The sequence below is a fragment of the Mytilus californianus genome, unplaced genomic scaffold, assembly GCF_021869535.1.
Source record: "Mytilus californianus isolate M0D057914Y unplaced genomic scaffold, xbMytCali1.0.p SCAF_3, whole genome shotgun sequence".
Classification (NCBI taxonomy): Eukaryota; Metazoa; Mollusca; class Bivalvia; order Mytilida; family Mytilidae; genus Mytilus; species Mytilus californianus.
Genome location: NW_026262679.1, coordinates 124,048,430 through 124,059,739, shown reverse-complemented (window position 1 = coordinate 124,059,739; position 11,310 = coordinate 124,048,430). Strand labels below are relative to the sequence as shown.

General features: G+C 32.3%; 1 protein-coding gene across 2 annotated transcripts in view; it reads right to left on the bottom strand.

The window, feature by feature from the left end:
- Positions 1 to 5,838: 5,838 nt before the first annotated feature.
- Positions 5,839 to 11,310, bottom strand: part of LOC127736074 (uncharacterized) — a 28,499-nt gene continuing 23,027 nt past the window's right edge. For both annotated transcript variants that reach the window (XM_052246573.1, XM_052246574.1), the window contains exons 2-6: positions 10,972 to 11,081; positions 9,924 to 10,221; positions 9,198 to 9,386; positions 7,529 to 7,974; positions 5,839 to 6,742 (exon numbers count right to left, since the gene is read on the bottom strand). In XM_052246573.1, the coding sequence (XP_052102533.1) occupies positions 6,415 to 6,742; positions 7,529 to 7,974; positions 9,198 to 9,386; positions 9,924 to 10,221; positions 10,972 to 11,060 (1,350 nt within the window). In that variant the 5' untranslated portion in view covers positions 11,061 to 11,081 and the 3' untranslated portion in view covers positions 5,839 to 6,414. The remainder of the gene's footprint in view (positions 6,743 to 7,528; positions 7,975 to 9,197; positions 9,387 to 9,923; positions 10,222 to 10,971; positions 11,082 to 11,310) is intronic.

Genomic DNA, 11,310 nt, shown 5'->3' with positions numbered 1-11,310 from the left:
TGGTAAACTAAAAAGTAACTGAAAAAATGCAAAGTAACAAAAAAACCGAACTTCAAGGAAAACTCAAAACGGAAAATCCCTTATCAAATGGCAAAATCAAAAGCTCAAACACATCAAACGAATGACCAACAACTATCATATTCCTGACTTGGTACATGCATTTCCTTATGTAGAAAATAGTGGATAAAACCTGGTTTTATAACTAGCAAAACAGCAACTCACTTGTATGACAGCCGCATAGAATTCCATTATATTAATAACAATGTGTGAGAAGAACAAACAGACGAAATAGATAAAAATGTCAAAAATTGGGGTACAGCAGTCAGCTTTGTGTTACAATCTTAATCACTGTTAAAAAAAAAGCACACAACTCTTATGTTAACAACCTTACAGGAGATATACAAAAAGGACTCTAAACCATTTTGGAATCACATAAGCAACCCAAAAGACTGACAAACAAGGAATTCCACGATAACTAACTAAAGACTCAAAGTAGCAAAAACAGACAAAGAAATAGGCTGAAACACTGAACCAATAATTTACAAATGTCTTCACACGATCGGAGTACAAATCTATACCACACCAGCCATCACTAGTAGATAAAATGAGAAAAATCACAGTAACCAAAAAGGGAGTCGAAAAAATAATGAAAGGTTTAAATATCATTAAAGCAATGGGCCCAGATAGCATCCGCCCAAGAGTACTACAAGAAATGGAAACTGAACCCTCGGAGGTAATGGCTATCTTCATTGAACTATCCATCCACAAGGGAACCATACGAATTGAGTTGAAACGCGCCAACATATGTCCACTATTTAAGAAAGACGATAGATCAATTCAAAGTATACAGACCGGTCTCACTCACATGTATTTTATCATATGTAAACTTTTGGAACATTTTATTTGCTCAAATTTGATGCAGTATTTCGAAAAGAACAACATTCTCAATAACAGGCAACATGCTTTCAGACAACAGGTAGATATTTTATTATAGATTTTGAAAGGGCAACTACACGGTACCACACGAACTACTTACTGAAAAATTATTGCACCAGGGTTTTCGATATCACAAACTGGCTAGTCAAAACATTTACTAAATTTTATCATCGATACAAGGACATCATTCGTAAATATAAATCAACATGCAGACATCTTATACGTTCAGGTATTTCACATCCAATATTTTATGGTAATATTCTTTTCAAATCACAAAAATGTCGGCATTCACCTCAAAAGCTAACCAAACCTTTAAACAGACTTATTCGGAAAGAATATAGTTACGATACTGTTGTCAAGTCATTAAGGATTGCATATTTTGGTATTAATATTGATTCACTCATAGGGTCTTTGCGTTGGAAATAAACACATTTATTCTAAAACCAGTTGTTGGATATATGATACGGGTTATGTTCTTCTCATATATTTTATGATGGTATGATACTAAACCCCTAATGGGAGGGATTGTACTTTATTTTCTTATGATGAAGACATAATCTTTCAATCAGTTTAATTGGGGTCTGGAGCTGGCATGTCAGTAACTGCTAGTAGTCCTTTGTTCATTTATGTATCATTGTCATTTTGCTTAGTTTCTTTTATTAACTATTCTGACATCGGACTCGGACTTCTTTTAAACTGAATTTTAACTGTGCGTATTGTTATGTGTTTCTTTATTCTACATTGGCTAGAGGTATAGGGGAGGGTTGAGATCTCACAAAACATGTTTAACCCCGCCGCATTTATGCGCCTCTTCCAAGTCAGGAGCCTCTGGCCTTTGTTAGTCTTGTATGTTTTTTAATTTTAGTTCATTTATATGTTTTGGAGTTTAGTGTGACGTCCTTTTTCACTAAACTAGTACACAATTTTATTTAGGGGCCAGCTGAGGACCACCTCCGGGTGCGGGATTTTCTCGCTGCGTTGAAGACCCATTGGTGGTCTTCAACTGTTGTCTGCTCTTTGGTTGGGTTGTTGTCTCTTTGACATATTCCCCATTTCCATTCTCAATTTTACTTAAAACTTCACAAATATGCGTACCAAAAAACAGCATGAAGTAGATAGACTCATTCTCGTCTAACTTGAGGTCGCAATGCGTAGTTGTAAATGGGAGTAAATCAGGCGATTCAGCTTTACTTTCAGGAGTCCCCCAGGGAACAGTTCTCGGGACTATTATATTCCTCGTTCACATTAAAGACAAAGCGGAACATGTGACATCGGAGATCAAACTATTTAAAGACGACTGTGTGTGATATAGAGAAATAAACAACAATCAAGACACAATGGAGCTACAGTTAGTCCTATAATATAAGACTTCGGAGTTTCATATCATTTACATTCAACGTTTTTTATCGGATATTTTTTTTTTATTATCAATGTTGAAACCCGAAATTCGTTGGGAAAATGCTACGAGAAAATAGCATCTATCGATAAGACTTCGGGTTTCAACATTGATAGTAAAAAAAAAATATCCGCTGATAAAAAACGTTGAATGTAAATGATATGAAACTCCGAAGTCTTATATTATAGGACTAGAGCCACAGTAAGACATAGACACCTTAGGTACATGAGCTGAAATTTGGGGAATGGGTTTCCGACCTGTAAAATATAATATGATGACACTAAGTCGCAAAACGAAGACCACATAATTTAAGTACACTTTGAAAGGCATAGAACTGGATTTTTTTAAAATCAATAACATACCCGGGAGTGAGCATCAGTAGCGATTAACATTGGGGAAAACACACCGAGGACTCCGGATATGCAACAAATCTTATAGAACACTTGGACTGTCAAGACGAATATTTTCATCATGCCCTATGGAGGGAAAGCTACGGGCGTACAAGGGACTACTTAGACCAGTCTTGAATATGCGACTTACATCAAATATACTTACAAGACAAACTAGAAAATGTCCAGAAAATAGTAGCGAGATTCATAACATCTAATTAAATTCGACTTCCTACCAAATACAATTAGATATTGAAACCTTTTACGTCCGGATATCATCATCAAGATGCAATTCGCGGAAGAACCAGCTAAATGTAAGTTGTTCACAGAAATTGTTAGGGGTACGTTAAACATTGACAAACACGTGATGTCGTAATGTCTTCAGAAGTGATATCGTATACAATCAACATTAAGATCAAGATTTCAGTGTTCTTATTGTCAACTTCCCATTTTTATAGAAATAACATACCATGTGACCATTTTTTTACTGATGTGTTTGTGAATCCAAGTTGATAAGAGTAAGTAGTGTTAGCTGAAATATTCTTCCAAATAAAATACTTCAGATGCTCGTAAGAGTTATCACGTTGGTAATTGCACTAATATGAGGTGCTCTTAGTGGAAAACGAATTACTGGATTGGATTTACTAGGAAGAACAACTGAAATTATCACTTCTCAAGTTCTTTGGTGGATATCATTCTTTACTCTGGTGACATTTTATCTCGGTCATAGATCGCATTCCTCTAATTTCAATCTGACCTTAGTAAAGAGGGTCTGGATGGTGGGTCATTCATTTCTTTTTCCTTAATTTTATTTATTCTTTATTATTCCCGTACCAATGAAGTCGATAGGGCTATAGGTTTGCACGCCATCCGTCAGTCCGGCAAATCAGTTTTCCACACTTTTTTCTTCGTTCTTAAAGATATTGATTTGATATTTTGTGTATAGTTTAATCATGACTAGCAAGTTACAGATCAAGGGCTAATGATTATGTGCAGAGTTATGGTCCTTGGAATTCACGCAAGTAATCAGTTTTCCGCACTTTTTTTCGTCATGCTTAAAGATATTGATTTGATATTTGGTATATGGTTTGACCATGACAAGTTACAGATCAAGTTTGAAATTTGTTCGGGTCTGATGATTTTGTGCAGAGTTATTGTCCTTGGACTTCGAAAATTCAGCCATGCAAATTAATAATCAGTTTTCCGCACTTTTTTTCGTCATGCTTAAAGATATTGATTTGATATTTGGTATATGGTTTGACCATGACAAGTTACAGATCAAGTTTGAAATTTGTTCGGGTCTGATGATTTTGTGCAGAGTTATTGTCCTTGGACTTCGAAAATTCAGCCATGCAAATTAATAATCAGTTTTCCACACTTTTTTTCGTCATGCTTGAAGATATTGATTTGATTTTTTTTTATATAGTTTACACCATGACAAATGATAGACAAGTTAGCATTTTGTTCAAGTACAATGAATTTTCAACCGGTAGGGGACTATGTTTTGCCATGCAATACTCTCAGAGTGCTTGTTTATTTTGGTCATCATTCTCTTATTCTTTTTTTCTCCTTTATTCTGCACTGTTTGCACATAATTCTCTATTATGTTAACCCCTTCCAGATCATCTGTAAAAGTCAAAGATTTTTTTTTACCTGGACATTTGAAATATTAAGTGACCATCAATATACTACCTTATTGTTAGTACCAATGTAATCATGCAAAATGACCAAAGTACCATGGATCAGTAACCTTCCATTTTCACTGAACAAGTACACATTTTTATTTAGGGGCCAGCTGAGGCCCACCTTCGGGTGCGGGATATTCTCGCTCCATTGATGACCCATTGGTAGCCTTCTGCTTCTGCTCTTTGGTCAGGTTGTTGTCTCTTTGACATATTCACCATTTTCATTCTCAATTTTATACTATATAACAAAATATCACAAAATATATGTGTAAAAAGCTTAATTATTTAAATCTTTTATACCTGAAACAGGTCCTTTACAAAAATAAAAAATAGATGATAGAAAAATTACACATTCTCTACTCATGTATTGTAGTAAAAGTATGGAACCCCCTGCACATCCAAGCACAGATGACCTTCTGCTGTTGTCTGTTCTATGGTCGGGTTGTTGTCTCTTTGACACATTCCCCATTTCCATTCTCAATTTTACAGATAAAACTAATGTCATTTCTATATTTCACATTATGATGTAGTTTACAATAACATTTATGACTGCTCCTAAGTAATACCACTCTTTGTGAAATGCAGGCTGTGTAAAACCAAACAAGGTAAAATTGTCATTTGCTTGTGGTTGTAGTTAGGAATATGTCAGGTCAGTTATAAGAGTCAGAATAATGTATGACACATCTTCCTGTCATCTAGCATGTTGAAAAAATTCTTCCTATTATGTCAGTCCACCATTTAGAAGGTTTGGTATTCTTTTCACATCATAATTTGTTGAGGATTTACTGCTTGGCATGACATATCTATTTATCCGGACCACAAGGATTAACAATGCAGTAATACAATTTACAAATCTTTGGAATATTAGAGAAAATAATTCTTGAAAGGTAACTGTTAGACAACATCAGACATGAGAATTGTTCAGATTATACAGAGGCAGAACTCTTGAATTGAATGATAAATGTTAAATACCCTAAAATTAACAAACAAATCTTTCTTTTTATTTTCTGTCTACAATATTATGGGGCATTCTGTGTTTGTCCGTCCATTCCCTAATTTGGTTTATATCATTCATTTAAAAAGTCTACATCTCAATGAACATAAGTACCAAGTTACAATTTGATGTGACCACATTCAACTTGTTAACAAAACTTTAATCTGATTTAAGGATGGATGGATGGACAGACAGACAGACTATTATAGAAGGGAATTAAAATATCAAAATATCAAATTGTTTATATAAAAATAAAAATATGTGGTATGATTGCTAGCAGAGACCAAATGGTGTAGAAGTTAACAACTATAGGTCAATGTACATCTTTCAACATGTAATATTTGCTAATTTCGTTAAGACCTTTAATATGACAAACAATGATTGGTAAAGGCAGTGTCTTTAAAATAAACATCAACTTCATAAGGAAAACTAAATCCATTGTTTTATTATCTTTTATTGTTCAGTACATTTTATACATTTGCCACTTTGTCCCTGGCATCTTTGAATCTTTTTTTTTTTTTTGCAGAAAAATATATATTTAACAACAACAAACAAGAAAAAAAAGGTTTTTACCTTGTACATTTAATTTTGTCAATTATAAAATAATAATCCAGTTATTTCACAAAATATTTGATTTCCAAACATGACTTTAAAATTTCAAGTGCAAGTTGCATATCATTTTTTTAAAGCGTGCTTCTCTTTTCGATTTTAAATACAATTTCTAAAATTAACTGAAAGTCCCATATATATGGTGTCTGAGTAGAAGTAACAAGTTTACATTCACTTTGCTTTATATGCACTGATCTTTGTAAAATATATGGTAACAAATTGAATTCTGTTGTTTTAACTGAATTCCTGTTTCTATGTGTTTGTTTATATTTGCCTGACCATGTCCATATCACATCAAATCTTGAGTCGGCACTGAACTAACTGTTGATTTAACAGCTTTCTGTTGAACCTCCTATCTGATACAAGTCAATTTGATCAAAATGCATCCAACAAATTACACTGTTTTCAAGGAGGTTTTATATCGTCACTTTTACAAACAAAATTCAATATTTTATCAAACTTTTCATTCATTCTATATTCTAATTCAGATAATTGTTTAGTTAGATCTAATTTTAATGATTCTTCTGTTTCCTGAGGTTGTATATCATCCTTTTTACATGTACAAGTTAGAATTTGGTCTAATCTTTCATTCAATCTCTCTTCTAATTTAGTTAGCTGTTTATCAACATAAAGTTTAAGTCTTTCTTCTGTTTTCTGTAACTGTTCTTCTATAGCTGAACCAACAGATTCATCTCCTTGTATTGTTTTCTCTTCTTTTTCTTTTTTCATTTCACTATAAAATAAAGCATGCAAATAACTAAAAACAATATAAATCTTATATTCCTTGGTAACTCAAACAACCATTTTCTTCATGTTCTTTATCCCAACTCAAACTTTTTAAAGACAATGTAAAAATAAAAAAAAAGTTGTGTCACTTTTTTTGTAATTGCATGTAAAAGATTGATTGTTACACATCTTGTATTTATGAGAATTGTGTACAGTAAAAAACTGTCCAAATAAGCATCTGAGCCATTATATGTCTAAAGATTTCATCCATTTACGATACAGTTTATGTCCTCGATATAAACAGGCTGATTAAGAACTTGACATATTGTACCAGTACCTGTCTATTGTTGAACACTGTATGTTGCTTCTCTTGATTGTTTGTGTTGTTAGGTTGCTGTTTCACAGAGGTATACCTCCAATTAACTTTCTGCATATTAAGCATGAAATAATGTGCCCATGTTGGAATAAAATATATATGCTCCACATGACTATTGCTTATGGTGACAAGGGTAAGTGTTTCTTGATTTGAGGCTTAAATGTTTGTAAATATACGAAATGATTCCTAAATGTCTGTCTGAATGTGTTCAACCCAGATCAATGTTAGTTGTATTACACATTTAATTTACGTGAGTTATTGTTATCTTCAGTGCATTGATGAATATGAACACAAACATACACTGCAATGGACCAAATATTTGTCCAGATGCACATTTTTTGTTTTCACTTCTACGTTATTTTTGTTTTAATAAATTGTTGAGGCCAAACAGACAAACTTATTTTATTTTATACAGACCTAATTGATATTGTATTCTTCTGTGGAGCATCTCTCTGCTTTGACACAGTACTGCAGATTTCCTTTAACATACTGAACATTCCAGAATCACTTTGTCCACTTTCAACACCATTCAATAAATTACTCAACCTGCTTTTCTGTGGTAATGTATGAGGAGGGTCATTTTTAGTCTTTTCAACATTTTCATCTTTCCTGCATGGAGTTCTGACATCATCCGATGTATTATCTGTCGTCACTGATTCCATTTCTGTTGAACTTTTAGAATCAGAATCATTTATTACTTTTTCTTTACTTTTTGCTTCATTCGGTTTGGGAGAATTTGACTGCCTAACAGATGGTGACATATTTAAATTTCCCATCAGAGCAGACATCAATCCCATCATTCCTAAATTTCCCATATTCATACTACTTCCTGTTGACATGGCTGCTGTCATGGATTGTTGATTCTGTAAAATATTACAAAAAATTAATCTATGATAAATTAGTTTGAATCATCCCTAAATTCGCTTGATAAATTATGTAAATATGGCAAACAGTTAACAAAGTAAAAATTAATACCATTTATAAAATATAACAGTTGAAAGTAAAATTTAAATTAAGTATAAAAAAAACCGAAGTGTAGGTCTCTTATAATCTGAGAAATAAACATTGATGGTAAATTCAAAAATATGAATCAATGAAGTGGAAAATATGTTCAGAGTTACCTGCTTTTCATGGGAGACTGTTTATATGACATTAATACATCTTTTTAACAAGATTAAACATTAGAAAAGAACCTCAATTGTAATACTTAACACAATTCAATGGAGTATAAAATGTAGGTCAAAGTGGCAAACTTTTTCCAGAAGGCTGCATTACTCCCCTAGAAGCATCCTTGACTCAATTTATATGTCACTTTGGATTTTTGATCTAATTACATTAGTTTCTTAATGAAAGTGAATAAAAAAAATTTAAAGAGACTCTCTAGATATATAGATGCAGCCTTACATTAAGTTATATGATGATGAGAACAGAATGTGGACATAAAACTCAATATAAGTAATCAGGCTTAAAAACTTGATCAAAGAAACTCCACTATAAACTATGGGTCATGTGACCACCATCTTATGGCAAATGGTTATATAAGTTTCTCCAAGTTGCATCTGCATAAAAAATTATATGACCCAATCTTTATTAATTCCTGAGAAATAGCTAATGACACATTTATGGATTCATTTTTTGAAATTGTACTGTTATAAATTAAGCTGTTAGTCCCGATTGAATCTTTTCACATTTTTCATGTCAGGGCCTTTTATAGCAGACTATATAGTATGGGTTTTTCTCTTTGTTGAAGACCATAGTGTGACCTATAATTGCTTATATATCAAGTCATTTGAACTCTGGTAGATAATTGTCTCATTGGTTTTCTTTAACTAGGGGCTGTTTTTAAAGATTGACTGGAACCTATCCAATCTCCTACAGAGAGCAGTTAAAATGTCAGAGCAATCTCAGAATACTTCATATATAAGACTGTCATGACTGTATTGGTATGTCAATGTAAACATTAAATAAAGGCACATACGATAAAATGGGAAAGCAAATTACTTGTATATCTTCCCCTGACCAAAACAATCAAGATCTTATCATGGTTATGACAAATGAACATTAAGTAATACTTTAAATATCAAACCTTTTGATATGCCTCCATACTATTATAAAGACCTTTGGCACTTTCAGGAATATCACCTAAGTAATCTTTAACTTTCTCCAAATCAATGGTTCTCCCTAAGAAAGGGTTGTCTTCCTTTTTATCAGCAATGCTAATGTTTAGTTTTATCTTATATAACTTGATAGTATCAACATCAGTCTTTGCTGGTAACTGAAAAAAAGGTTTTATTATTGTAGATTTGTCTAAGAGAAAATTGAATTTTGATATTTTAAATCTTAATTACAAATAGATTATCATCATCATCTGTATTTTTTTTATTTTCCATTTTCAACATTAAAATATAAGAACATTTTTTTTTTAGGCTGGACAAAACTCTTAGAATATTTATTATGGCCTTTTTATTTTTCTGAAGAAATATTTTACATTGCTGAATAACTACATGTACGTACTTGTTGGTCTAATTTACTAAAACAAAATAAAAAGAGAGAATAAAGAGAAGTCACCAAGGATTTAATCTAGTACCCTGATATTATATATATGTATTGCTATTGTACATGTTGGCATTAGGAAAGGCTTCAATATGTTTTATTTGCCAAATAAATTATTATGAAGTAAATATAGCAATAAAGGCAATAATCTTTGTGATACATTATTTAGCTACAAGTATATGTACTGAGTCAGTAATAATTGAAAGTCACCAAAAACACAAAATGACTGAACAAGACTTTTATTTTTTCTGATACAAACCTTTAAAGAGATATTATCACAGATGAAATCTATTTTTGATGAACATCTATAGATTGTCCCCCCTTCATCACTAGCTACAGAATGTCCTCTCATACAAAACAAATAACCCTCGGTTCTATGGTAAATCTCAATTGTTTTCCTATCACTTAGTATTTCAAGGTATTTAACTGACACTGTTTTTCCTGGACAACTTTTCAGATACAGGACACAACTATCACTGTCCTTCTCAGGTCTGGAGAAAACGATGGGAGATAACTCTGAGTCTTCATCTTCAGTCAGTGAAGTATTTTCTTCATTTCTGAAATATACTTTTCAATTAAAACTTTACCTCTTTAATTCAAACATAAGTAATATCAAATTCACTATCTGCTTCTTTCAAAGATCATGAAGATAAACATATTTATCAAAATTAACTTGTGACACTACCATACATGCCATACATGCAATTATTTCTTTCAAGGCAGCAGAAAAAGTAGAACTGTGAGCTATTGCTCACTAATGATACCATTGATGTGAGCTATTGCTCACTAATGATACCATTGCTGTGAGCTATTGCTCACTAATGATACCATTGCTTTAAATATTTGGTAAACAAAAAGATGAAGAGCAATGGACAATGATAGTTTGAAAAGGCAACACACATTAATATTATAGCATGATCATATGAAGCAGCAAGACCGAAGACAAATTTCAGGAAGCTCTTATTTGTAGTTCCCTAGAAAAAAGTGCAAACAATTTATAAAATGATGACTTTTAATTGCCAGCATTCTTAACAATACTTGAACACTGAAACAAAAGAAATTGAACAAATCACAGACTTAAAAGTAATAGTATAATGAGAACTGAGAATAGTTTAATACCCCTTGTGTAACCATTGAAATCAATTACAAATATACCAGTAAGACATTTGCCTCATTTGACATAAAAGTGCTACAGTCTTGAATTTCCAAAAATGAATATATATAAACATACATTGTAATTACGTAATGTCACATAACTCTTTTTGCTTGAAATTCACAGAGCTTAAAAATGCAAAAAATTTACTTACTGATCATTTTCATATTTCACCAACAAACTATCAATATCCCCTTGGAAAGTCCAGGAAGTTTTTATTGTTAGCTGTTTATTGAGTGCCATTATGGTTCATTCTTCTTAAACCTGTAAAAAAAACAAACTTAGAACTAAAACAAACCTTAACAAACAAAACATTTTTGTATGGGCCATTTTCAACTTGTTATTACATGTATATGTGGGAGTTTCAGGATTTTTACAGCACATTCATCTATCTTCAAGGATGTGCATGTACATGTATCATGTCATCATAAGCCGATAGAAGTTAGTTTTGACTGCAAGACATTCATGTTGGGAAAAATAACAAACAAATTGC